This window comes from Trachypithecus francoisi, unplaced genomic scaffold, assembly GCF_009764315.1.
Source record: "Trachypithecus francoisi isolate TF-2019V2 unplaced genomic scaffold, Tfra_2.0 Lachesis_group20, whole genome shotgun sequence".
NCBI lineage: Eukaryota > Metazoa > Chordata > Mammalia > Primates > Cercopithecidae > Trachypithecus > Trachypithecus francoisi.
Genome location: NW_022681466.1, coordinates 21602905 through 21630782, shown reverse-complemented (window position 1 = coordinate 21630782; position 27878 = coordinate 21602905). Strand labels below are relative to the sequence as shown.

The following is a 27878-nucleotide window of genomic DNA, read 5'->3' as shown; positions in this document are numbered from 1 at the left end:
GCGGCCGCGGCGGCCCCACAATCCCCTTCTGGCTCCGGGGACGGGCGGGGCGGGGCGAGCGGGCGGAAATAATTTTCTGTTTGGTCGTCTCTACCCCAGTCCCTTCGCCGCGGGACGCGCGAGACGGGAGAAGGTGCGGGAGGCGGGAAGCAGGAGCCGGAGCGCGCGGCCCCGGCACGCATAGGGCGGCGGAGAGGGCACGAGCAGGGATTGAGCACCTACTGTGTGCCTTCACGCTTTACAAAAGGATTTTCGTTCGGTGTTCGCTACAGCCCCTGTCCAGGGGTACCAACGCCCCATTTACAGAGGGACAAGCCGGATTTCGGAGAGGGGAAGTCACTTGCCGAAAGTCCCACCGCCAGGGTCTGCGTGACACCCCAAAGCAGTGCTCAGTTACTCCGGGGAGAGCGCGATGAACTTGAACCACTTGTTGGCTGGTTCCTGCTCTTGCTTGTTTTTTGCGGATCGGCACACAGTGGGCGCTCAGGAAAATAAATGATGGAAGCTTGAGATTGAACTTGACAGCTCGACCCTGGGTACCCGCCACGAATCCAGCCTAGCCCGCGGGGCACCGGGTTTCCCCAGACCTCGCAGGGAGCATTTGCGGATGGGCCGGTAGAGGAGGCTCGGACATCCCAGCTCCGCACCCGCTCTCGACCAACGCGTGGTGGCGGAAACCCTGTCGTAGCGGGGCACAGAATGGGTTCAAGTCCCGACTCTGCCAATTTCAGGCTGAATGACTTTGGGCGAGTCACTTCTTCCCGTCGAAACCTCAGCTGCTCCATTCACAAAATGGGAGATATGAACACCCATCCTAAAAGGGTGTGGGTAGGATTAAACGAAACAATGTTCCTAAAACGCTAAATTTACAAGTGTTGTCTCCAGTCCATCCCATAAACTTAGGCGACAAACCCGGTGCGGGGTGACCTGAGACAAAGGCTTCCCGGCCCCTGTCTCCAGGTCGTCCCCCCCTAGGGCGTAGGCACCTTTTAGTGACCCCCGTCCGGCGAAACCCGAAACTGCGGCCACTTTGGCAGCGGTGGGTCCCAAAAGCAAATATTCAAATATTCTGAAACTCGTGCATGATTTAGGACTGACATTTTTATGTTTAACATTCTTGCAGTTTTATTCTTGCTAGTAAAGGTAATTCGTTAGAAACCCCTAAGTGTAGTTTCTCCTCTGTGTCTTGTTAACTTTTCGTGTTTGCGAAATTTACAAATTTGACCAAGGAACCGAAGCGCGGCAGTCCTCGCCGGAATCCCGGCCATCGCAATAATCTGGCTCTCGGCCCCTACTCCCAGGCACGGAGGTCAAAGAGACCGGCTTCCCCTATACCACCCTGTGTAGGATGTAGCCTCTTCGTCCCGGCAGCCCTCCGAGATTCCCTGTGTCCACCGGAGCGAGGGGAGGTGGGGGGCTGCAGCCCAGAACTCAGCTTCCCCGACCTCCCCACAATCCCGCCTCTCTGGGATTAAGGGAGTAAATCCCTGACGCTAAAGACCAGGTCAAGGACAAGTTCTCCCCCGCCCTACTCCCCCCTCCTGGGCGGGGATTCACCTCCCTTCCCGGATGAAAGGTACTAAAGAGCCGACGGGGGGCCGCGGCGGGGCCCCAGGCCCTTGATGTTCCGGTTGAACAGGTGCTGGTGAAAAGGAGGCGGACCCGGCGGAAGAGTCTGCCAGGGGGCAGTGCACCGAAGGGGGGGCGGCCTCCTCCACCTCCAGTCCCCCGGGCCGTCTTCCCTTCTCCTCTCTGTTTGCCCCTCCCCCGCAGGAAGCGTTCCCGGCCTCGAGGTCTTTGAAGTGTCGTTGAAGCCCCCAGGGCTGCCTTCTCCCCTACGCCACCCGAACTCCCGCTGTGGGGGGCGGGTGACCTTTAGTCCCACGAGCGTCGCCCCCCTTTAGGAAGTTTTTGGGGGGTCAGATCTCACTCCCCCCCTTGCCCACACAGGTCTTGGGAAGAAGCGTTTGGGCCGACGCCCCTCACTTCTCTCCCAGACCCAACTGCAGGGACTTTAGTCCTCTGGAGTGCTGCGTGTGAGTTACGCTGTGTCTGTGTGCGTGCCTAGAGGTCAAGTGTAACTGGTGTTCGTGAGCACCTCGTGGTTGCGGGTCTCTAACTCTCGTGGGTCTCTAAGCGCGCCCGCGGGGCTGGAGCGGAGGTTCCTGTCTCTGGGAGGGTCAGTTGTGTGACTGAAGCTGGGAGTTAGCTCGTGTCTGTGGGTGCCTCAGTGTGTGTCTCTGGGGCTCCGAGTCCCTGTGCGTGCGTGTGTGTCTGTGAACCCGACAGGAAGCTCCCCGAGGGCAGGAATATGTTTTGCTCTCTACTCATCCCAGCGACTGGCAACGAGCGTTTAATAAATATCTGTTGAATGAGTAAGTGTCTGCGTGTGACAGCGTCTACCCTCCAGAGTGGCCTCCGAGAAAAGGGCCCGAGGGCGGCCATCCAGAAAGACCCCCAGACACGGGGTGGGGCGGGGGCGAACGGCCCGCGTCGTTCCCATTCCTCCTAGCGCCCCTTCCCCCGGTATCCACCCCCAAGTTTCCCTGGGGCTGAAGAACCCACCCAGAGACGAAGACTTGGCGGAGGGGGCTGGAGACTCGGGAACCCGGGGCCCGAGACGGGAGGGCGGGCAGAGGGAGGGCTCGGGAGCGACGACCCAGAGCCCTAAAACGAAAAAGAAAGCAGGCAAAGCAGCACGGAGCTAACGAGCGAAAAGCTCCCTACCAAGCCAGGCTTTGTTCCCTGAACCTAAGACTTTACCCGGCGGCGGGCGGCGGGCGGGCCGGGAGCGAGCGAGCGGAGGCGCGCGGCCATGGCTGCCGCGGCCGGGCAGGGGGCCGGGGGGGCGGCGCGTGAGCGGGTGGCGCGGGGCGGCGCGGGGCGGGCGGGCGCCCGCGATGTGCCACTCGGCGCCTCCCCCGCCGGGCCCGGGCTGCGCGGCGGCGGGGCGGCCTTAGGAGCCGGGCGAGCGGCGCGGAAGGGGCGAGCCCGGCGTGCGAGTCTCATTGTTGTGGGGGGGGCCCGTCGGGGCATGAGGGCGAGAGCACGGCGGGGGGGGCGGCCAGACAGAGCGAGCGAGGAGGAGGAGGAGGAGGACGCGGAGGAGGAGGAAGGAGGAGGCAAAGAAAAGAAGCGGCGGCGGCGGAGGAAGAGGAGGAGGGGGCGAGGAGGCGCGCGGCCCCCCGCTCCCTCCCTCCCCCCTGACCCCCGACCCCCGCCGGCCGGCCCCCCGCCCCAGCCCCGGAGGGAGCTCATGGGAGTATGAAGGAGATGGTAGGAGGCTGCTGCGTATGTTCGGACGAGAGGGGCTGGGCCGAGAACCCGCTGGTCTACTGCGATGGGCACGCGTGCAGCGTGGCCGTCCACCAAGGTATGGGGGTGGCCCGCGGGGGGCGGCGGGACCCCGGGGGCGGCGTGCGCGGGGCGCCCCCGGCCGCGCCCTCCGGAGACCTCCCGGGGCTCGCGTGCCCCTCCCCCACCCCACCTGAAGGGAAGGGAGGCGTGGGGGGGCTCCCCCCGCCTGGTCCTGGAAGACCGGGTCAGGCATTGTTTTCTTGCCTATTGTTCCAGTTCCGCGCCCCCCACCCCAAGTTGAGGGAGTTTGGGGAGAGTCTAGGGAGCAATGAGTGAACTCCCCGCGCCCCACCCCGCCGGTGTCGGGGCTGCCCGGGGAATGTTTACCTGCGAGGTGTCCCCTCCCGCCGGGTTATTTTGGTCCCGGCTCCCGGAGGAAGAGGTCAAGGGGGGGGCGTCATCCCCCCTCGCTTCCGGATAATGGGAGGAGCGGACTTGGAAAGGGAAGAGAAGGGTCCCAGGGGAGAAGGGACTCCTAAATCCGCCGGGGAAGAGCTAAGGATAGGAGAGAGGTTGTGCAGGGGGCCGGAATCGAGAAGAGGGAGGTTTGGAGTTTCCCCCAGCAGCACATGGTTCGGGAGTTAACTCCTTGAGGAATCTTGCCGAGGGCGCAGGCTGGCATCTCCCGCCTGCCTGGCACAGGCAGCCGGGCCCCCCCTTCCTGGGACATCCCTGAATGCTGTGGCCCGGGGCTCTTCCCGCCACGCTCCTCTGGGTTCCCAGCACCACACCTGCTCTCGGCCTTGACTTTTAACCTGACTCTGTGATACTTAGAAGTAGAAGATGAGGTCCCTAGACCCCCTACTTCTCCGCCTCGTCCCTCACTGGCCCTTTAAGAAATCCCCCCGCCCACAACAACAAAACGTGTTTGACGGTCGTGACTGTTGTCCCCTCTGGTTTTCTCTGTTCCTGATGCTGATGGCTGGTCCGGGGAAGGAGCTGGGAAACAAGTCCAGAAAGGGCGTGGGGGGAGGATCTTCTAGAAGTTTAAGGTCAAACACTCAGACTTCCCGCCCTGTTTGGAGTGCTTGATTGTGTGGTTGAAGGCTGGTGGTGTGCGGTTGGGCAGTCCTGCTGTTAAATGAGTGACCCCAGACTGGGGAGCAGCCCCCATTACTGGAACTGGCTCTAGTTCCTTCGAGTCACCGCCTTCCCCCAGTTAACCTGGGAAAAAGCCACTGGCTGACAGCTTTGCTCAGCGACTGTCCTCCCCCCCTCAGCTTGCTATGGCATCGTTCAGGTGCCAACGGGACCCTGGTTCTGCCGGAAATGTGAATCTCAGGAGCGAGCAGCCAGGGTGGTGAGTTCCAGACTGCCCTGCTCTACTCCCCGGCCCCTCCCACACACCTGAGCGTCTCCGGTTGAGCTAGGGGACTCTAAGGCGAGGCTGGGGTGGGACTTAGCTCTGTCACACAGACTTCCTGTTTCCTGCACACCTACCTCCAACCCCTCCTCTGCCTCACGCTCATCCCTCCCTCTGCCCCATCTCAGGCATGGGGCTTTGGTTTTTGTCTGTTTGAACTTTTTTATTACGGGAAGTTTCCTACTCATGTGAAAGTAGAGGGAAAACTATAATGAATCTCATGTCCCCTTCCTCATCTTCAACAGTTACCAACTCACGGCCAATCCTGTTTCCACTGTAGCCCCATCCATCCCCTGCTAGAGCTTAGCATTTCAGCCTGGGACCCCTTGAATGTGCTCAGAGAGGGCCCAGCTCAGCAGATCCCCCAACCCCTGTGCACCCTTGCATTGGCAGAGGTGTGAGCTGTGCCCACACAAAGACGGGGCATTGAAGAGGACTGATAATGGAGGTGAGGAGGGCTCATCTGCTGAGGTCAGCAAGGCCCCCTGAGCAGGGTCTGGGAAGGCAGGAGTGGACTGGGTTGGGGTGGAGGCGGGGTTTTCTTTCCCTGGCTGGCACTGGAATCTGATGGGAAGGCTGTGGAGGAGGGAACGGTCTGCAGCGTGGGGTCATGAGGGGTGGAGTCTCCAGCTTGCCATCTGCAGCTGAGGCCACCCCCACACTGCCCCAGGCTGGGCACACGTGGTGTGTGCCCTCTACATCCCCGAGGTGCAATTTGCCAACGTGCTCACCATGGAGCCCATCGTGCTGCAGTACGTGCCTCATGATCGCTTCAACAAGGTCAGCAACCCCCGCTGTGTCCCCTACCAGTTCCCTCCTATCCATGGGTTCCTCCAACGCTCTCTTCATCCAGTGTAATTTGATTCTGTCCAACCAGCACTGAAAGGGAACTTGGGAGGTGGGTAGGTACCTACCAGTGAACCACCCTTCTGTTGACAGACACACTCGTGCTCTGGCACTCAGATGAAATAGTAGGCTCCTCTGCAGTAGTTCTGCCAGAGGGTAGACCTTCGCAGGTACTTCATTCATTCAGTTGCTGGACACATTTTATTAAGTGCCTACTATGTGCCAGACCTGGTGCAAGGTAGCTGGAACATGCTGTTCTGTGCTGATCAAGATAGGTGTGCTGCCTGCTCAATGGAATGCAAGTTCTTGCATGCAAAGACATAAATATCAGTAAAAAGACAAAGTAAATGCAATTTGTGATAAGTGCTATGAAGAAAATAAGACATTAAAATAAAGACCTGGTGGGGACTTACTTTAGACCAGATGGTAAAGGAAGGAGACATTTAGGCTGAGACCTGGGACATGAGAAGGAGCCAGCTTCCAGGAGGGTGAGGGCTCCAGGTTCCAGGCAGAGGAAGGCCTTCGCAGAAGCGCAGAGGTGGGCATAAGCTCCCCAGTGAGCAAGACAGACACAGGCCTTGGCCTTTCAGAGCTCACCATCCAAGGACTGTGCTACCCAGCATAGTAGCCGTTGGCCACACATGGCTACATAAATTAATCAAAATTAAATGCAGGCCGGGTATGGTGGCTCATACCTGTAATCCCAGCACTTTGGGAGGCTGAGGGGTGTGGATCATCTGAGGTCAGGAGTTTGAGACCAGCCTGGCCAATATGATGAGACCCCGTCTCTAGAAAAATACAAAAATTAGCTGGGTATGGTGGTGGGCACCTGCAGTCCCAGCTACTCGGGAGGTTGAGGCAGGAGAATCCCTTGAACCCAGGAGGTGGAGGAGGTTGCAGTGAGCTGAGATCGTGCCACTGCACTCCAGCCTGGGCAACAGAGAGAGACTCTTGTCTCAAATAAATAAATCAATAAAAATAAACAAGAACTAAATACAATTTAGAATCTAGTTCCTCAGTCACACTAGCCATAGTTCAAGTGCTAATAGCCCATGTGACTGGTGGCATTTGTCTTGGACAGTGTAGACCATAGAGCGTTTTCATCACTGCCGACAGTTCTGTGGGATAGCACTGATCTAAGACTGGAGAGCAAATGGAATGAAAGGGGTGGCCTAAGGACCATCAGTAGGACAGGGGCTCCCTGGAGGAGGGGACGATTGTGCTGTGTCCCGCAGACCTGTTACATCTGTGAGGAGCAGGGCCGGGAGAGCAAGGCGGCCTCAGGAGCCTGCATGACCTGTAACCGCCATGGATGTCGACAAGCTTTCCACGTCACCTGGTGAGATCCCCGTCCCACCCTCCGCCCCCTGGGGTTGTCCTGGCTGGCCACTGATCAGGCTCATTCTAGCTGCTGTCTTTTTGATGGTGGTGGCAATGCTTTCTTTGGATGGTCTTGGCTTTGCCTCAGCAGGGGGCCAGGAGGGTGGGAGGAAGGTGGCTCATCTGATATGTGGCCTCAGCCGTCTCAGGCTGCCCTCTCTGGTTAGTGCCCAAATGGCAGGCTTGCTGTGTGAGGAAGAAGTGCTGGAGGTGGACAACGTCAAGTACTGTGGCTACTGCAAATACCACTTCAGCAAGATGGTGAGTTCCAGCGGCCAGTGCATGAGAGGGTCAGTCAGCTGTGGTTAGATGGTTCGAGGGCGTGGGCTCTGGGCCAGGCCAGTACCTGGTGCTAGGAGGACAGAGAGGGAAAGAACCCAGTCCCTGCCCAAGAGGAGCTCTTCATTCGATGAGGAATAAAGTATAGCTTCAAGTGTGTGGATCAGAGCTGGACCAAGCAGTCTGTCCCAAAAGACAAAGCTCAGACTCTGCCTGTCGGAGTCTAGGAGGCTTCAAGGAAGAGGAAGCATTTAAGCTGAGTGGAGGTGGAAATCAAAATAAGAGCCAACATTTGTGTGGGAGGTAGCATTTACTATGCCTCCGCCTTAGGACAAAGTTCTTGCCGTGTGTTATTTTGCGTGGTCATCCCACCCACCCTGAGAACTAGGTGTACTATATTTTCCCCATTTTACAGATGAGTAAACTAAGGCTCACTGAGGTTATATAACTTATCTTGCAGCTGGTAGATGGGATTTAGAACGGGCAGCCTAATTTGAAAACTCCTCGGGAGCCTGCCAAACAGAGAAACGAGTCCCAGGCAGAGGGACTAGTGTGGACAAAGTCCTGAGAGGAGGAAGGGCATGGGTGAGCGGCGGGAGAATGGGGTGTTTGGTGGGGAAGAGGCAGGAGATGAGGTGAGAAAGCAGGGCCCGAGCTGGGCTTGTCTCTGCCCCAGGCTTCAGGCCTGGGGCCCAAGGGGAGGCCCAGGGGGAGGCTGGAAAGGGTGCTACTCTGTGTTTGTGGAGAGACTCGTGTGTCCCAGAAGCCGTGAGGTGTTCTGGAGCAGTTGGCTGCAGCTTGGATCTACCCCCTAGCCACAGGCTTGTCAGGCCTGTAAGCAGGAGAGTAACATGATCAGATTTGTTTTTTAGGAAGATTACCCTGGCAGCCGCTGTGAGGCTGGATCAGAAGGGCTGAGGCTGGTGGCCGGGAGACAGCTGCGAGAAGGGGGATGGAGGGGTGAGGCTGGATGCTAGAACCATTTCTAGGGAGACTTGCCTAATCGTGGGAGTGGCCGAGAAGTAGGAGTTGGGGGTGACATTTAGGATCTGGGCTCTAGACACTGAGTAAATGGAGCTTGAATACTTGGGGGTGCCATGAACAAGGGGTGCAGCTGGCTTCTGTAGGGGGAACACATGTCCTAATTTGCCTCAGACAGTCCCAGTTTATACCTGTTGCCCTGGTGTAATTATTAATAGTTCCCCTGTTTCATTTTTCAAAGTGTCCAGGTTTGGATCATAAGTTACATGGTCACCTTGGTTTCAGGGTTTGATGATAACTTAGGACAAGGTAACTCGCTTGGTTTGGTTTGCAGGAGGCGCCATATGGAGACATTTAGATTTGGTGGATGTCAGACTCCTGGGCAGGGTGTAGTGGCAGCTCCAGGCTTATAAGGCTGGGGCTGTAATCCCAGGGTGTCCACAAGGATAGATCAGGTGGGCCACGAAAGAGGGGGCCTTGCAGGGTGTGGGGCTCTGCAGGTAGGAGCTGTGTCCAACACTGGGGAGCTGCCAGGTCAGACAAGGCCTGAAATTAACCCTTGGGCTTGGCAGTTGGGAGGTAGTTGGTGACCTTAGAGGGAGCAGCTACAAGCCCGGGGAGGGTGAAGCCGTCAGGCTGGGTCTGTAGTGAAGGGAATGGGGGAGGCAGGCCCTGGCTGGGAGGAGAGGCAGCATGAGGGTTGTTTGGGTTGTGTTGATGTTTACTTCCCCGCTTTCTTCAAGTTAAGGGCAGCCTATCCTTTGGGACAGGAGCAACCACTGTGTTTGGTGGAGGGGAGGGGCCGGGAAAAAGGAGAAGGGGGTGATAGCTGAGCCAGGTGTCTAGAGGGGGGATCAGACGTGGAGTGCAGGGGAGCACTGGCTCCCCATGAGGGTCCCCTGCACGCCCTCTGCTCCAGGGAAGGAGGTAGAAACATGCCGTGGCTCAGTCAGCCAAGAGGGCACCATGGAGAGAGTGAAAGACCTGGGCCTCAGTGATTGACTCTGCACATCAGATGAGCCAGCTGGAATGCTCTAGGATTTTCAGGCTGGGGAACGCCCTTCTGCTGAGCATCATAGAGGGCATGAGGTCCTCTTAGTGACGGACGGGGCACATGGGACTGACCCCCAGGATCAGGATCCTCTAACCTTCTGGAAGCATTCCCTAAGCCCGTGAAAGGAGGGTTTGCAATTTCTCTCAAATGTCTCCCCCAGAAGACATCCCGGCACAGCAGCGGGGGAGGCGGAGGAGGCACTGGAGGAGGAGGCAGCAGCGGCGGCAGCATGGGGGGAGGTGGCAGTGGTTTCATCTCTGGGAGGAGAAGCCGGTCAGCCTCACCATCCACGCAGCAGGAGAAGCACCCTACCCACCACGAGAGGGGCCAGAAGAAGGTAGAAGCCCCTCTCTCGCCTGTCGTCACTCTCACATGGGGACTCAGAGACTCACAAACATGGCTCAAGAAGCCATCATGAGGTGCCCTTAAGGTCTTGGCCCTGCCTTCTTCCTTCCTCTGAGGCCACTGAGGGCAGGAGGGGGCTGAAGTGAAACGGGGGTGACGTGGGAGCTTGGCTTCCCTGTGGCTGTATTAGTGGTTCCTCTGGGTCCTCCCCATGACATCACAGTGTCCCCCAAGCCCCAGACACATGGCTGTGCACGTTGCACATGTCTCCGCAGTCCAGCCATGTGCCGCCTAGTGTGTAAGTGCTAATGCCTGCGTTCCCTCGCACCACATAGCACAGCATGCCCTGCTCCTGTCCCTCTGTGCAGCTGTGTCCCAGGTGGACACCCTTGCAGGTGTGTGTTCACGCACGTGGTGCTCTGTAGCACTGGCGTGATAATGGGACAGGCTATTTTTAGCAGGCGGGGCCGGGGGAAGGGCTGTTGGCTCTCATAGGAACTTGCCTGAGTCGCTCCTGCCCAGCCCATTATCCTGCCCTCCTCAGGGAGAGATGGTGCCCACAAAACCCCATCCTGAGAGGGTGTCAGCTCCTCATACCCACATGTCATGTTTATCCTTGCCCAGACAGCCCCCCAGCACAGTATCTAGTCACCTCTTCCTCTCCAGAGTCGAAAGGACAAAGAACGCCTTAAGCAGAAGCACAAGAAGCGGCCTGAGTCGCCCCCCAGCATCCTCACCCCGCCCGTGGTCCCCACTGCTGACAAGGTACTGCTGCCCACGTTCAGGAGGGATGGCGCGTGGGTCTGGGGTGGCAGAGGGAGGGAGGCGAGGGGCGAGAGGTTGGTGAGCCAGGGACCTGGGTACCCTCCCCATAGTTTCAAGTTAATGCCACTCCCCTCCCACCCCACACCCTCTACTCTCTTCCAGCCTAGAAGGGGCCACCAATCACTGACCAACCATGGGATTGGGGGTTTGGGGTGCTGGATGCCAGATGTTCCCATCTGCCTCTGTCCAGAGGGCCTCAGCCCTGGGCTCTTGTCTGCAGAGAGTGGGGGACGGCACTCAGGCCTGCTCTCCAAGTTCTAGGGCCCATATCCCCAGAGATGAGTAGAGGACATCTCCTACGCCCCATCAGGAGGACACCCAAAGCTTGTCACCCAACCCAAATCCCACTCCGTGCAGGTTGGAGGGGCTGAAAGTTCTGACCAAGGTGGCATGGGGGGCAGGCCCCTGGACAGTACCCCCAAACTCCCACTCATCCCCCCATTTCCAGCAGGGCATGGTATATCAGGCCTGTCTCCAGAAATGGGCAACATCTGGAAGAGCCATAGGCAGGCCCTACCCTAGGCCAGGGAATTACTAATCCAAGCTAGAACAGCCCTCCCTGCTCCCTACAACCTGCCCTCCCCATGGGAGGAGAACCTAGGAGGGTGCGGGGAGCTGGAGAAACTGCTCCCTCCTGTCACCATTATTGCCCATTCACCTCCACCCTACCTCAGACGGTTGGCAGAGCTCTGGGCACCTTAGCAGGAGGCTCAGGTATCAGGTTTCCAGGGTGATGTTGCTGTGGCAACTGCCCCAGTAAACCTCTCCCTTCCCTGCTTCCCAGGGCTCACCTGGAGAGCTTGTCGTTCATGCCCTCTGACCTTTCCAGGGCCCTGCAGGCAGGTGGCAAGAAATGGCCAGGGATCTGGGAGTTTCTCCAGTAACTGGATGTCCCTTGGACATGCCAGAGAACTCTGCCCATCCCCCTCCACTCGACCCAGCACTTCAGCTACCCTTCCCCCCAGCCCTTCTCTTCCCTTGCTCTCAGAACCACATCTGGCTCCCTTCAGAACTCCAGCTGTTGAAAAGAACAAAGAGGAAGACAGAGACCAGGACTCTGCCTGGGAGGGGCAGGGCAGGGTGGCTCTCGTTTCCGGTCCAGCCTCCATTCAGCATTTATCTGTTCAGCATGATTAACTGAATACCTGGTCGCTACCAGGAAGAAAAGGGCCGTCCCTGGCAGCAGCCTGAAGCACGAATGAACTCATGGCATGCCAGGCTGTGTTCTAGAACCAGGAGATGGAAGGGCATATGGAGATTAGTCCATTTAATACTCAAAATAATCCAATTAGGTTGGAAATTTACCAACCTCATTTAATATATGAAGAGGATGGGGCACAGAGAGGTTAAGTAATTTGCCTAAAAGCACACAGCTAGTAAAGTGGTAGAGCTGAGATTCCAACGCAGTCTGGCTTGAAGGTTTGTACTCTTCACCTGCTGCCATCGGATGTCTCATCATTTATTGACCCCATATGATGTATCTGGCATCATGCTGCTTCCAACTCACCACATATGCATAGTGCTCCCCTTAAGGACACTGATACTCATTAAGGTTGAGACTTTGCACAGTATAACATGGCAGAGAGGTCAGGTGCAGTGGTTCACGCCTGTAGTCCCAGCACTTTGGGAGTCTGAGGCAGGTGGATCTCCTGAGGCCAGGAGTTCGAGACCAGCCTGGCCAACATGGTGAAACCCTGCCTCTACTAAAAATACAAAAAATTAGCAGGGTGTGGTGGCCGGTGCCTGTAATCCCAGCTACTTGGGAGGCTGAGGCAGGAGAATCACTTGAACCCGGGAGGTGACTGAAGGTTGCAGTGAGCCGAGATTGCACCATTGCAATCTCCAGCCTGGGCAACAAGAGTGAAACTCTGTCTCAAAAAATAAAAATAAGAAAAAAACAAAAACATGGCAGTGAAGGGCAGAGCCTGCCAGGCTCGTACCCTGCTCTTCCCAACTTAGAGCACATGCTCCTTCAACCACCACCCTGCCACTCTCCTTGGTTTCTGGTGCCTCAGACACAGGAGAGAACATTTCAGTGCAGAGTGGCAGCTGTTGACGTGGTCATGTGTGCACAGTTCTCTGGAAATGAGGGGACAGAGTGCCTTGTTCCACCTGAGGTATTTAGGGAGGCTTCAGGGAAGAGGGACTTCTAAGCTGGATTTTAAAGGATGAGAAATTTCCCAGGAAGAGTAAGGATAGGCTCTCCTGGCAGACGCTTAGTGTGTGCAATCTCAGGTTGTCTAGGAAGAGCATGGGATGGTCAGAGAATGGGTGGAAAGCCAGGGGGCTGAAGTTTGGAGTAGCTGGAGGGCTCCAGGATGGCACCAGAGAAGTCCATTCTCCTGTTGATCCTCTTCTCTGCCTCGCCACTTCCAGCATAGGCCCAGCTGCCTTAGGCGCCCTAAGTATTCAATGAATGAATGGACCAATGAGTAAATCTCTTCAGACTGGGACTGTTTTCATCTCCCTGTCGGCTTCCATCTTCCCTGCCTAAGGTGAAAGACAGATGCCTTCTTGGGTTCAGTGAATTCCCCTCTGCCTCACACCCAGGAGTGCCACAGCTGCCTCCTCATATACCTGTCTAGGAGCTCCCAGCCACTCCCTGCCTGGAAGTCCTTCACGAAACTAGCTGTGGGCTCTCCCAGTTGAGCGAGGTCCTGTACCCCCCTGCTTCACTCCCACATCAGGATCAGCACAGGCCCAGGCAGCCGGTGTTGAATCTTCCTCTCTCCTCTCCTTCAGGTCTCCTCCTCAGCTTCCTCTTCCTCCCACCATGAGGCCAGCACGCAGGAGACCTCTGAGAGCAGCAGGGACTCAAAGGGGAAAAAGTCTTCCAGCCATAGCCTGAGTCATAAGGGGAAGAAACTGAGCAGTGGGAAAGGTGTGAGCAGTTTTACCTCTGCCTCCTCTTCCTCCTCCTCTTCCTCCTCCTCTGGGGGGCCCTTCCAGCCTGCAGGTGAGTGTGAGCATCCGGGAGGAAGCTGGGAGCAGGGACAGCCTTGTGTCCTGAGCTTTTCTGGTGAGGGACTTTGCATATTGGTTTTGCATCTCATTTACTTCTACATTGGTTCAGGTTAAAGATGGGGAATCCCCTCCTCTCCAGCCCTGCCCCTAAACCCTTCCTTCTTGAGCCAGAACTCTCCTCTTCCACCAACCCATAACAGTATTCCTTATCCCCTACATTTGTGCTGCAAGGTACAATTTTTCAAGCACCCCGTAAACATTATCTCCTATAATCGCTACAGTCATCTGGTGAGGCCAGTAGGGTGCAAGTTACTCTCCATTTTATTACAGGTGGGAAAGCTGGAGGGGTCGGGGGTACTTATCCCAGGACACAGACAGTAGCAGAGCTGAGACAGGAAACCAGGCGTCCCCGTTCCTGGACCAGAGCTGTCTCCCTCCAGTACATGTGGGAGTGGGAGGGAGTGCGGGGATCTGGGGTCCAGCTGTAACCATTTTCCTTCTGTGCACAGTCTCGTCCCTGCAGAGCTCCCCTGACTTCTCTGCATTCCCCAAGCTGGAGCAGCCAGAGGAGGACAAGTACTCCAAGCCCACAGCCCCCGCCCCTTCAGCCCCTCCTTCTCCCTCAGCCCCCGAGCCCCCCAAGGCTGACCTTTTTGAGCAGAAGGTGGTCTTCTCTGGCTTTGGGCCCATCATGCGCTTCTCCACCACCACCTCCAGCTCAGGCCGGGCCCGGGCGCCCTCCCCTGGGGACTATAAATCTCCCCACGTCACGGGGTCTGGGGCCTCGGCAGGCACCCACAAGCGGATGCCCGCACTGAGTGCCACCCCTGTGCCTGCTGATGAGACCCCTGAGACAGGCCTGAAGGAGAAGAAGCACAAAGCCAGCAAGAGGAGCCGCCATGGGCCAGGCCGTCCCAAGGGCAGTCGGAACAAGGAGGGCACTGGGGGCCCAGCTGCCCCATCCTTGCCCAGTGCCCAGCTGGCTGGCTTTACCGCCACTGCTGCCTCACCCTTCTCTGGAGGCTCCCTGGTCAGCTCTGGCCTGGGAGGTCTGACCTCCCGAACCTTTGGGCCTTCTGGGAGCTTGCCCAGCCTGAGCCTGGAGTCCCCCTTACTAGGGGCAGGTTAGTGACCCCTGGGGACAGAGGGCATTTCAGGGCCCAGCCAGTCTAGTGAGGAACAGAGCTTACACATGCACTTAGAAGGAAATGGGATGGATACTCCTCCAAAAGACAGAGCACAGACAGTCACCTTCAGGACATCCCCCGCTGCATGCCTGGAGTGGAAAGGATTGGGGGCAGATTGTCAGAAGGTTTTACCAAGTTTTGGGAGGGAGATTATAAAAGCTAGGAATTCCCCAGCCCTGGGCAGGGCAGTTTAACAAGCAGGCGCTAATCCCAGCACTTTGGGAGGCCGAGAGGGACGGATCACGAGGTCAGGAGATCGAGACCATCCTGGCTAACACGGTGAAACCCCGTCTCTACTAAAAATACAGCCCAGCGAGGTGGCGGGCGCCTGTAGTCCCAGCTACTCGGGAGGCTGAGGCAGGAGAATGGCGTAAACCCGGCGTGGGGTGGGGAGGGTGCGGAGCTTGCAGTGAGCTGAGATCCGGCCACTGCACTCCGGTTTGGGCGACAGAGTGAGACAAAAAAAAAAAAAAAGGCGCAGCAAGCAGATGTCACCCAGGCAAGAAGTGACATCTTTGCAGCAAGAGGGTTAGACTGGATGTGTAGCCAGAATCAGGGAGCACTCCAGCCGGGGAGGGGCTGTCACAGCCCTGGCTGAGCAGGCGTCTGGGGTGGAAGGTAACCGTGTGCTTCCCTCTGTCCTTCTTGTGCCTGCAGGCATCTACACCAGTAATAAGGACCCCATCTCCCACAGTGGCGGGATGCTGAGGGCCGTCTGCAGCACCCCTCTCTCCTCCAGCCTCCTGGGGCCCCCAGGGACCTCGGCCCTGCCCCGCCTCAGCCGCTCCCCGTTCACCAGCACCCTTCCCTCCTCCTCTGCTTCTATCTCCACCACTCAGGTGAGACCTGACTCCCGGGCTCCTCCTTCTCTGGGCAGGTTGGGGACAGACTGACAGAGGACCCTAGCCTTCCATGGGAATTGGAGCAACTAAGCTGAGTTGCCACCAGACCTCCCTCCAGGCTCTGGTCCCCTCTGCTCCCCAGCACACCCGGCCCCGTGCACCCTGACACAGTTGTGCCCTAGATCCAAGAATAACTGCCAGGGGATTCTACCTCCCTCCCTTAGGTGTTTTCTCTGGCTGGCTCTACCTTTAGCCTCCCTTCTACCCACATCTTTGGAACCCCCATGGGTGCCGTTAACCCCCTCCTCGCCCAAGCTGAGAGCAGCCACACAGGTATGTGAATATCTGACCCCCTGTCCCCTTTCTTCCCAAAGGTCTGACACCCATCACCTGCATGTGACCCCAGAAAGAATGGGAGAGCTTTCTGGCTGCCCCCTCCCTCTGGCCATTGCCCTCCCTGCAAAAACAAACAGGCCGGGTGTGGTGGCTCACGCCTGTAATCCCAGCACTTTGGGAGGCTGAGGCGGGTGGATCATCTGAGATCAGGAGTTCGAGACCAGCCTGGCCAACATGGTGAAACCCCGTCTCTACTAAAAATACAAAAACTAGCTGGGTGTGGTGGTGGGCGCCTGTAATCCCAGCTACTCAGGAGGCTGAGGCAGGAGAATGGCTTGAACCTGGGAGGCGGAGGTTGCAGTGAGCGGAGATCGCGAAACTCTTATCGCCCAGGCTCAAAACAAAACCCCAGCGTGGTGGCTCCTGCCTGTAATCCCAGCTACTCAGGAGACTAGCCTGGGCAACATAGGGAGAACCCGCCTCTTAAAAAAAAAATACCCACACACTGCAAACCAGGATACACTTTCACGTTAGAACCCAGCGAGAAGGCAGGTCAGGGCAGTTACTGCTCCATCTCACAGAAGAAAAAGGCAGAGATGGAAGACTTGCTCAAGGCAGGGAATGGCAGAGCCAAAGCTCAGATTCTGTTCTCCTGACTCCAAGCCCAGTGCTTTCACTGGTGTAGCGTGGCTCCCGCTTGGCCTCCGAGTGTGTCCTTGGGATCAGCGCTTACGGAGGTCTCAACCTCTCCGGGTATTTAGGAGTTAAGGGGGCGGGCCACAAGCTCCCCGCCCTCTCCCTGGAGAGTCAGCCCAGCCCCAGAGAGCTGATTGGTGCAGGGAGACCACCTGTCAGGCTGGGAGGCGGGGACTACAGCCAGGCTGCCGCCTCAGGTAAGCCTTAAAGGGGACAAATATGATTCCACGTTTAAGAACGACAGGGATTCTATGGCCCAAGGAAGAGTTTTGTCTCCTGATTAGGGATCTGATGAATGTAAAAAGTCATACAGAGCTAATTATGATAATAGCTGCAGTCATTAAGGGCTTGCTACATGCCAGCTAAACCCTTCAGGTAAACACTTCACATTTATTACCTTCTTTTAATCTTAGTCACTTCAGAGAGGCTGGTTAGGAGCCCAAGGTCACAAAAGTTGGTGTCAGGTTTAAGTTAAATCCAGGTCTGTCTTGACCTCACATTTCTATAATTCTGAAGATCCCAGGAAAGGAATTGGGCGGTGGATCTGAAAGAAGCCAGACAGTGGAGCCTTCAGCCCAGAGGAGGAAGAGAGAGCAGATGCCCGGGGTTTGCCTCCCAGGGGCAGGGTTTCCAAGCCAGGGCCCTCAGCGCTGGCCTTGAACTGCCAGTCTGGTGTTGGGAATTCCTGGGGAAGGGGATCTGCGGCGAGGTCCCAATCCCATATCCACCTCGGGGGCGGGAACCCTGAGGCAGCGACCACTCCTCCCCGCTGATCCCAGCCTTCCCTTCTTCCAAGAGCCAGACCTGGAGGACTGCAGCTTCCGGTGTCGGGGGACCTCCCCTCAGGAGAGTCTGTCTTCCATGTGAGGGAAGGGGCGGCCTGGAGGAGGGGCTGGGGGCAGGAGGGACACCCGAGGGAAGAGGGGCGGAGAGACCGGCGCGGGCTGGAACCCCTGGGGGGTACGGGGAAAGGGCCGGAGGAGCCTGGAGTGGTCGGATCCACTGAGCCCAGGTTCCCTCTGGCCACAGGTCCCCCATCAGCAGCCTCCCCGCACTCTTCGACCAGACAGCCTCTGCACCCTGTGGGGGCGGCCAGTTAGACCCGGCGGCCCCAGGGACGACTAACATGGAGCAGCTTCTGGAGAAGCAGGGCGACGGGGAGGCCGGCGTCAACAGTGAGGAGGGGTGGCGCCGGTCGGGACGCCTGCCCTAGGGCCCCAGTAGTCGTCTTTCTCCCCGAGGTCCCCAAGCTTCTTTAAGGTTCCGCCCCTAGGCCCCGCCCCAGCCTTGACTCTCGGCCACCCTGGGCCTCACCTCCCATCCCTGCCAGGCCACAGTACCAGCCCTGGCCCCTCTGTGCCCCGCCTTTGGCCCTCGTGGCCTCCAGGCCCCGACCTTACCAAAGCGCAACTTCCGCTCTTCTCTCCTGACCCCTGTGGCCTCGACCGCAGCCTCAGGTTCTGCCCCAGGTCCTCACACCTGTGGCTCCCCAACTCCCGTCTCTCTTCTCAGAGCTCACCTACAGTGTCCCTCATTAGGCTGGCGCCTCCTTTTTAAGGGCTGAGCCCTGGCTCCCCTCCAGGCCCCGCCCCCGGCCCCCTGGCCCCGCCTCCGCCCGTCCTCGCCCCGCCTTCAGGTTCCTCGCTCTCTCCGCAGTCGTGGAGATGCTGAAGGCGCTGCACGCGCTGCAGAAGGAGAACCAGCGGCTGCAAGAGCAAATCCTGAGCCTGACGGCCAAAAAGGAGCGGCTGCAGATTCTCAACGTGCAGCTCTCTGTGCCCTTCCCTGCCCTGCCTGCTGCCATGCCTGCCGCCAACGGCCCTGTCCCTGGGCCCTATGGCCTGCCTCCCCAAGGTGAGGGGATCCCGCCTAGCCTGGGAGAGAGGCTCCTGCCCTGCAGTCCGGACTGGCTCTGACTGCAGCCTGTGACATCCCTCCCACAGCCGGCAGCAGCGATTCCTTGAGCACCAGCAAGAGCCCTCCGGGAAAGAGCAGCCTCGGCCTGGACAACTCGCTGTCCACTTCTTCTGAGGTGGGCGCTACGAGGAGCGGGGCAGGAAGGAGGGGGAGACTCAAGGCTCTCCTGGTCCCATCTCTTCCCCGCAGCTATTGGAGGCTGGGCAGTGAAGTGACTGACTGAGCAATTGATTGATCCATTCAGTCCTCCCTTAATCAAGTAATATTTATGAGGTGCCCACTTAGTGCCAGGCATTGGCTAAGCAATCAGTGAGCAAAACGGGCACAGTGCTGCTTCTGAAGATAGGCTACCCCAAGCAAAGAAGGAGTAATTACAAACTGGGAGACATGTTAGGGTGGAGAGAAAGTGAAGGCTGTGAGAGAGAGAGAACGGGGGAGGGCTGCTTCTGTGGATAGAAAGTGGCTAGGGAAGGCCTCTTGGAGAAGTATTTGTGAAGGGTTTATTATAGCGCCTCACACAAAATAATTCCTGTGTAATTGGTGGCAGTTGGAATAGCAGTTGCTATTGCGTTGTGGTTATTACTGGAATCCAACAAACTGGGTTCTTGTTCTCTCTGCCATTTGTTAACTGTGTGACTTGGGCAATAATAATCAAAATAATAACCAGCATTAATTGCACACTTGCCCTTTGTCATGCCCTGTGCTGAGATTTTTTAAAGCATTCATTTAGTCTTCATAGTAAGCCTGTGGAATAGGTACTACTGTTACCCTCCAGCTTATGAGTAAGTAAACTAACACAGGTTGAACCCAAGGTCACCCAAGCCATTGAATTGTGGACATAGGATTTGAACCTGAGCCTTTCACTTCAGCTGTAGTGCTTTTGCCTGCAGAGTTACTTAACCTGTGCAAGAATCAATGGCTTCACGCATAAAATGAGAATAGCAAGATAGCACAGGTCAAGCCCTCAGCTCAGGATCTGGTTCACCAGATGGTCACCACCATCATCATTGTCCGTTGTTAAATGAGGATGACGAGGGGCGCTGGGCTCTCAGGAAGGAGTCAGGAAACATGATTTGTGAAGACAATTTGGACTCTTAGCCCTCATTCCCAGACCTTGCCTCTTCCAGGGTGCCTGGGGGTGAAGTGGGGGTTACTGTGCTCTGTGAGAATGCTGGTGGGTGCTGGGCCAGGGGCCAGAAAAGTCATGCTGGCCCTCTGACCCCTCCCTTCCCCCTCCCTCCCCAGGACCCACACTCAGGCTGCCCGAGCCGCAGCAGCTCGTCGCTGTCCTTCCACAGCACGCCCCCACCGCTGCCCCTGCTCCAACAGAGCCCTGCCACTCTGCCCCTGGCCCTGCCTGGGGCCCCTGCCCCGCTCCCGCCCCAGCCACAGAACGGGTTGGGCCGGGCACCCGGGGCAGCAGGGCTGGGGGCCATGCCCATGGCTGAGGGGCTGTTGGGGGGGCTGGCAGGCAGTGGGGGCCTGCCCCTCAATGGGCTCCTTGGGGGGTTGAATGGGGCTGCTGCCCCCAACCCCGCAAGCTTGAGCCAGGCTGGCGGGGCCCCCACGCTGCAGCTGCCAGGCTGTCTCAACAGGTGAGGGAGAGCTCAGCCCTGGGAAAGGGAACAGGGTGGGGGGCTGGCTCTGGGAAGGGAGGGATTCTCCCCAAAACACCCACAATCCCTAAAAGGAAAAATGGCCTCTCATCTCACAGGATATATAATCCTACTCACTTCTTGGCCTCTAGGGACTCCACAGACTGTTAGACATGAGTGTCCTCTGGACGGTAGCTCCCCAGGGACAAAAGAATTGTTGACTTCCTCTCCTCCACTCTAGGATTTCCTTCTGGGACAGTTCTTCCAAATCAGACCTGTATCCCTCCCACTGCACCCTATGAGCACAGTGCTCTAAGATCACACATCGCTGCCTTGCTTCCCCTGGGTCTGAGGGAGTCTGGGGGCTTGGGAATGGGAGCAGGAGTGTTTCCCTAGCCCTCCCCCATGGTCTGTGTGTTGTCTGCTCCCCTCCCACTCCACCCCCACCTCAGCCTTACCGAGCAGCAGAGACACCTCCTTCAGCAGCAAGAGCAGCAGCTCCAGCAACTCCAGCAGCTCCTGGCCTCCCCGCAGCTGACCCCGGTAATGCCCCTCCCTCCCCTGCCTCAGGGGCCCCTTGGTCTGCCTGGAAGGGCTCATCCCAGAGGATCAGGGCCAGCCAGGAGACGGCAGGAGCAGAGAGAGGTGGGGGAAGCTCCAGGCTGGGCCTGTGAGACTGGGGCTGGGCCCTGTGGAGCATCCATGGGAGGAAGGGGGATAAGATCACGCCCAGGGTCCCCCGGGCATTGAGAAAGGGCTGCTGTAATAGCCCCAGGTCCGCATCCTGGTGAGAGAGACTGGAGGGCAGCAAGTCCTCAGTTATTGAGCATCTCAGTCCCAGCCCCGAAGACATTCAGGGGAAACTCCAGGGTCTAAGTGGCTGAGCAGGTGACACCACCGTCAACCGTAGTATCTTCTTTGGGTCTGTCTCCTGTTGGGTCAGCTGAAACTACCTTTGGAGAAAAGGGGTTTTACTTTTTAAAAATGAGGGAAGCAGCCGGGCGTGGTGGCTCATGTCTGTAATCCAAGCACGGGAGACTGAGGCAGGCAGATCGCTTGAGCTCAGGAGTTTGAGATCAGCCTGGGCAACTTGGCGAAACTGCATCTTTACAAAAAATTAACTAGGCGTGGTGGTGCACGCCTGTAGTCCCAGCTACTCAGGAGGCTGAGGCAGGAGAATCGCTTAAACCTGGGAGATGGAGGCTGCAGTAAGCTGAGATGGTGCCAATATACTCCAGCGTGGGTGACAGAATGAGACCCTGTCTCAAAAACAAAACAGGGAGTTGAAAAAATAAGAAAAATAAACATTTTCATATAAAGAAACATTAGACAGGAAATCAATTCAGCTGGCTGCCTGTAGGGACCAGATGGGAGCAGGAGGAGTAAGTTCTTAAGGTAAACTTTGATATATTATTTTGGTTTTTGGGACATTATGAATGCTTTGTCTATTCAAAGCAAAAATAAATGAATCTTAAATGATAGAAGCAAACAAAACAAAAGAGAAAGGGAATTGAAAACTGGTTTTTTTTTTGAGACAGAGTTTCACTCTTGTTGCCCAGGCTAGAGTGCAATGGTGTGATCTCGGCTCACTGCAACCTCCGCCTTATGGGTTCAAGAGATTCTCTCACCTCAGCCTCCCAAGTAGCTGGGATTACAGGCGCATGCCACCATGCCCAGCTGATTTTTGTATCTGTAGTAGAGATGGGGTTTCACCATGTTGGCCAGGCTGATCTCAAACTCCTGACCTCAAGTGATCCACCAGCCTCAGCCTCCCAAAGTGCTGGGATTACAGGCATGAGCCACAGTGTCCAGTGAACTGAAAACTATTGACCCAGTCAATAGTTTTGGCAAAACCCCGTCTCTATTAAAAATACAAAAATTAGCCAGATCTGGTGGCAGGCCCCTGTAATCCAGCTACCTGGGAGGCTGAGGCAGGAGAATCGCTTCAACCCAGGAGGTGGTGGTTGCAGTGAGCCAATATCGCACCACTGTACTCCAGCCTGGGTGACAGAGCAAGACTCCGTCTCAAAAAAGAAAAAAAAGAAAACTATCAACCTAGTTTAGTGTTTTTCAACTTGGGGGCATCTGTGGTTGTCTTAGGAGCTGAGGGGTGATTCTGTGGGCAGGGCCAGAGATGTTAAATACCCTGCTGTTGGCTGGCAGTGCTGCAGCTGGCAAATGCCAATGGCATGCAACCATTTTGTCTAGATGGGGATACCGAGGCTAAGTGAGAAATGCGAGACAGTACCTTGACTGTCTCACAGGCCTCTTGCCTCCTGGTTCCAGTGTGATGAGGTGGGGCCCGGCAAGGTAGGGCAGGCAGGCAGCAGGTTACAGACCTCCGGGACTGTTGGCCAACAAGCAGTCTGGCCCCCTTGCAGGAACACCAGACTGTTGTCTACCAGATGATCCAGCAGATCCAGCAGAAACGGGAGCTGCAGCGCCTGCAGATGGCTGGAGGCTCCCAGCTGCCCATGGCCAGCCTGCTGGCAGGAAGCTCCACCCCGCTGCTGTCTGCGGGCACCCCTGGCCTGCTGCCCACGGCGTCTGCTCCACCCCTGCTGCCCGCTGGAGCCCTAGTGGCTCCCTCGCTTGGCAACAACACAAGTCTCATGGCTGCAGCAGCTGCAGCTGCAGCAGTGGCAGCAGCAGGCGGACCTCCAGTCCTCACTGCCCAGACCAACCCCTTCCTCAGCCTGTCGGGAGCAGACGGCAGTGGCGGTGGCCCCAAAGGAGGGGTGAGTAAGGGGCCCGGGGCCTTTCTGCCTCCCCTCTGAGGGATGGGTAGAGATGGATTGTCAGAAGGTTTATCAGGTGCCTCAGCAGGGGGAAGGAAGCAACTCCTAGGTCAGCGAAGTGCCCTGCCTCAGACCTCAGGGCCTCTGCTTGCACGTGGGTGCCCTCCTGCAGGGCCAAGAGAGATCCAATCTGAGCATGGGCTCAGAGGAAAAGGACCAATTAGAAAACAGCCTTCCTCCGGGAGGACCAATTAGAAAAAGCCATTTTGTTTCTGAGCAGACCAATTAGAAAAAGATGACCCTCTGGGTAGGCCAATGTCAGAAAGGCCCTCTCTCCCCCTCCTGAGGGCACACAGCCTTAGCTGGCACATGCCTCCACTGTCCGGTGCTCTTCTGCAGGATGGTTTCACACCCCTGCGCATCGGCCCTGGCGTGCACCCCTCAGAGCCCCGTCCAGAGGCTTCCATTGGCCCCGTTTCAGCACCCCACAGCAGCTTTCTTGGTCCAGGAAGCTGTTCTTATCTGGGGGTTAGGACCTGACACTTTCTGCACCCCCGGCCTCCCTCCTTCTCTTTCCAGACCGCTGACAAAGGAGCTTCAGTCAACCAGGAAAAAGGCTAAATCCACCCTCACCCCTCCTGACCCCCCAAGTGGAGGGAGCAGATCCTGGCCTGTGGGGTCCTAGCCTGGAGCAGGCGCCTGCGCCCAGTCCCTGGAGAGCCCTGACCCAGAGCCTGTGCTGAGGTCCAGGGAGTGTGGGGAGCTCCTGGTGCCAAGGACTGAGACTGAGAGGGGAGCCCCTTCCATCTGGCCCCCTTCCCTTTCCACACTGTCCGCTTTGTGAGGCTCAGAGGAAGGACAGGCTGCAAGCCCGCCTAGGAGCTCCACCCCCAGCAGATATTTTGGAGGTCCCCCCCTCCCCAGAGCAGAGTGGGCCATGGCAGAAGTAGGGGGTTGGTTAGACCTGTCACATGAAATGGATCAGCACTTGAATGGGGAGAAGTGGAGGGAGAGGCCATGGGCCTGTCCCTGCGGGGAAATCTTTTATGGAAGAAGGGCTGGACCCACTTTACCTGCAGTTTCTTCCCAGCTCGGGCAGATGGCAGAAGGGACCCCTTGGACTTTTTCTCGCCATCCCTCCCCCAAGTGCAGGGGCACAAGCTGAGCTTGTAAAAGCCCACAGATGTCGGGGGCTGGAGAAGGGGCAGGAGAGCATCACACTCAGTCCCAGCTGCCTCAGCTTCTTGGGGCCCCATGGTGGGAAGGAGAGGGCAGGCGCGAGGAGGCTCCAGCCTTCCTTGGTGTCCCGCCCTTTGTTTGCACTATTGGACTTAGGAGTGCCGAGGGTGGGGAGATGGAGCTGCCCGACTCAGTGTGTGAGTGTGTGTGTGTGTGTGCATGTGTGTGTCTGTGTGTGTGTCTGTCTGCCTGTCTCTCACCCCTGAACCCAGGGCAGCCAAGGGCAGGGATAGACGCAGTGGTCAGATGAAGCAGCGCCAGAGAGGGGACCTCCCAGCTCTTATTTGCACCCTCCCCACCTCACCACCTTTGGTCCCTCTCTGGGGGCATGAATGGTTAACAAAAACCAGAGTAGTACTCCAATATTGGAGAGTCACTGGGGGCTCGGGGCTTTGAATCAGGGTAATATCCTGCCTTCCCTCCCCTGACCCCACATGGTCTCAGGGCCCCCTTAGGGCCCCCTACCCCACTGATAGCTTCATGCTTCTCTGGCACAAGGGGAGCCCCAGGGCTTGGGGGAGGGGGTAAGGTGGAGGGAAATGCCACTGCTTTTAGCAAAAGCCTCCCTTCCAGAATTAGCCATCCTGCCTCCTGCACCCCACCCCCACCAACCAGGGGAGCCACTAAGCTGACGTAACAACTGTCCCCTACCCACCAGCTATTTCCCCAGGGTAGAGTGGGCAATTCTTACCTTCAAAGAGTCCCCGCCCGCCCAGGCCTTTGGCCCAGAGGCTGAGTGGACGGTCAGGAGAGAGGCAAGAGGCAAGGCGAAGCCTGTGTCCCTGTTTCAGTTGCACTGGGGTTGGAGCCCAGGGTAGGGGTTTCCAGCTTCCCCAGGCTCCCGCCTTGTCAGTCTCTTTGCATGTGTGGATTTTTCTGTGTGTGTTTGGGTTTTTGTTGTTGGGTTTTTTTTTTTTCTTTTTCTTTTTTTTTAAATAAAGAAAAGAAGATGTGTATATTTTTGGCAACAACAGAAACGTAGTGCAGATATATTTTTGCCTGTGCTGCTCAACTGTTTTTTTTCTGATACTGAAAATAATATTAATATTCCTGTTGATAAGACTTTGTAAGATGTTAGGGAGCTGATAATGGAGGGGGTGGGAATCCTTCAAAGGCAATTTCTTAGGCACTTGCAAGGGCTTGGGGGAGGGGGAGGCAGTTGTGATGACCTCAGAAATACTCACTTTTTATTAATGCTAAATATGTTAGAAGTGATAGAATTCAGCATTTTATTCATCTTAATCTATTAAGCTGTGTAACTCCCTGCCCCAAACCACTGAAAAGAAAAGTAACCTTCAGGCCAGGCACGGTGGCTCATGCCTATAATCCCAACATTTTGGGAGGCTGAGGCGGGCGGATCACCTAAGGTCAGGAGTTCAACACCAGCCTGGCCAACATGGTGAAACCCCGTCTCGACTGAAAATACAAAGAAATTAGCTGGGTGTGGTGGCGCACACCTGTAATCCCAGCTACTCGGGAGGCTGAGGCATGAGAATTGCTTGAACCCAGGAGGCTGAGGCTGTAGTGAGCTGAGATCGTGTCACTGCACTCCAGCCTGAACGACAGAGTGAGACTCTGTCTCAAAAAAGAACAAAAAGAAACCTTCAGAGATTCTTAGAAGAGTTGCTCATTCACACCCACGCCCTTGCCCAAGGCTGGCCCACTTAGAGCGAAACTTAACTTCTGTCTGGATGGGAAGGGAAGTAAATCCACCCCGAGGCTGCCATGTTGAAGAGTGAGAGGTCCAAGTGATTCTGTGCATTGAAACCAAGACACCCCACCCCCGCCCAGAACACTTCTTCCCTCCCTCAGCTCATCTCCAAGTGTCTGTTCTCCAACTCTCCCAAGCCACTTGGATTCCCCAGACTGGGCTCCTGTGGTTAGATTTGAAGACAGGGCCCAGGCTGGGTATGAATTGATGCAGCCCTCTTCTCTTTCCACCATCTCTCATGAGAGAGGTAGTGGCATTTCCTTCTTCTCAGGGAGCTTCAATGGGAAAGGTCTTGAAAGCTTCAGGAGGAGCAGAATACCAATGCAGGGGGATGGCTGTAACGATCTCACCCTCTCCTAACCTCAGTCCCTTTTACGAGAGTGAATTTGGATGGTGGAGGGTGGGAAGGGACCCAGATTTGTAGATCTCTTTGTCTGGGGGAGGGGAAGGATGTGGTTTGCAGAGCGGAAGCAGAGTTTGGAAACGTATGAGAGCAGAGCTTCGTGTGTTCCCACCCTCAGTGAGGAGGTGTGAGTGGGTGAGCATGTGGAGTCGGGTGTTCCCACCCTCGGTGATGTGTGAGTGGGGGTGCTTACGGAGGCAGTGCCTGCTGTGGGGTCACAACTGGTGCATGCCAGCGCTGAAGGGACCTGTCTTTAGGGGTCATTTCAGCCAGCTCCTCCCATCACAGATGACAGCTCCAAGCCTAGAAGGGGCTCAGTGACAGGGCCAGGACCAGCCCTCAGGACTGTGGCCTCCTGGCCCTTGGTTCCTAGGGCATGGTCTCCACATGGCTGGCTGGCTTGCTGTCCCTGTGTGTGTGACACACAGTGTGAGTGCAGTGCTGGGCCTGGGGTGGGAGAGTGTCTGTGTGGCACTGACTGTCTTAGCTCAGAGCTAGTGGATCTCTCCATGGACAATGACACTTTAAGGATTGTCTTGGTTTGTTTTTCCTATTTGTGGGGCTTTTTCCCCTCAGGCTCCTGGGTCTGCTGCTGCCTCAAGGTGTCCTGACCTTGAGGCTGATGAGGGGACCCCTGCCCATTCCCCCCATACTGAGTTCTAGGGAGGTGCTCACCCCAGACTCTCAGGAAGGGTCTAGAGAAATGAGAGGAGCCCAAGCTAGGGGCCAGCTCTGAGAAAGGGTAACCTCCACGCTTCTCTTTCCCAAATTGGAAATGAAGACAGGTTTTCAAAGGCACAGGCTTCCCCTGCCACCTTCTAGGATCTTCCTTGGTGTGCAGTGGGCCAGTTAGGGGTAGGCAGCTTGCACCCAGTTCTCCTTTATCTCAACTTACTTTCCTGGGGAGAGGTGCCTAGAGGGATTGAGGTAACTTCAACTGGGAATTCTGAGGAAGGTGGGCAAGTAGCCTTGGCTCTCTCCTGCCATGTCGACCCAGATTGAGAGTGTGTCTAGCTCCCGGCCACTTTGTCTTGACCTACTGAAAAGTTGGGAACTGAGGGGTGCCTTCATTCCCCTTTGTTCACTTTCTCCAGCTCAACTTGGGACTTGGGTGGTGGGACTGGAGACCCCACCCCTGCTCCCATCCCGCCCCCTTTCTATCCCAGCCTGTTTCCATGTAGCAGACCCTTCCTAGGGAGCAGGGAGGGGAAGCCACAGATTGCAAACCCAGGGGCTCCTTTTTCATTCTTTCTAAAACCTTGATATCCTCAGCCCAAAGGCGATGCCCCCTGCCACCTCCAAGCCTGGAATTGTGCATAACCCGGATCTTGTATCTTTGTATACGGATGTTATTTGTACGAAGGGCAGTTCGTAAACAGCACTTGTTCTTTTAATAAAAGAATGTTTTGCAAAAAAAAAAAAAAAAAAAAAAATCCGAAGAGTCCGTGCGTGGTCTGGCTTTATGGAAAGGGACAGGAGGTGGGTGCCAACTGCGGGAGGGTAGGAGGGCGTGGGCTGCGGCCCTTCTGTCGGCACTCAGCGGCAGAGCGCGCACAGATGCGAATGTTCAGCACACCCGGGCCCAGCCCGCAGGGTGCATCAATCCGTGGGCACCGGCCGTCGGGACCCTGCCCGTCCCGAGGTGACGCGACGCCCGTGCGCTCGCTCCCAGAAGCGCGGTTGAGGCTCGGCCAGCAACAGCGAATCCTGGGAAGGTCCCGCGCCCTCGGGGGTGCCCCAGGCGCTGAGGCTGTGCGCGGGGCGTTCCGCTGCCAGACCCGCTCGGCAGGGGGCGCCAGGACCGACCGCTCACGCCGGGC

The 27878-nt window shown here is 56.9% G+C and overlaps 1 protein-coding gene across 3 annotated transcripts; it reads left to right on the top strand.

The window, feature by feature from the left end:
• Positions 1–16: 16 nt before the first annotated feature.
• On the top strand, positions 17–27497 carry MLLT6 (MLLT6, PHD finger containing). Of its 3 annotated transcripts, none has more exons than XM_033183241.1 (20): positions 17–3373; positions 4578–4657; positions 5114–5168; positions 5391–5500; positions 6802–6905; positions 7114–7207; positions 9424–9597; positions 10272–10370; positions 13173–13386; positions 13904–14518; positions 15239–15420; positions 15648–15756; positions 17252–17318; positions 17485–17630; positions 18112–18309; positions 18399–18487; positions 19618–19967; positions 20420–20510; positions 22349–22705; positions 23285–27497. In XM_033183241.1, the coding sequence occupies exons 1-20, from the start codon at positions 3265–3267 to the stop codon at positions 23324–23326; spliced, it is 3285 nt and encodes a 1094-aa protein (XP_033039132.1). In that variant the 5' UTR covers positions 17–3264; the 3' UTR covers positions 23327–27497. The 3 variants fall into 3 exon arrangements, with proteins under 3 accessions (XP_033039132.1, XP_033039133.1, XP_033039131.1); XM_033183242.1 differs by having other exon boundaries at positions 9421–9597; positions 13173–13311; XM_033183240.1 differs by having other exon boundaries at positions 9421–9597.
• The last annotated feature ends 381 nt before the right edge of the window (positions 27498–27878 follow it).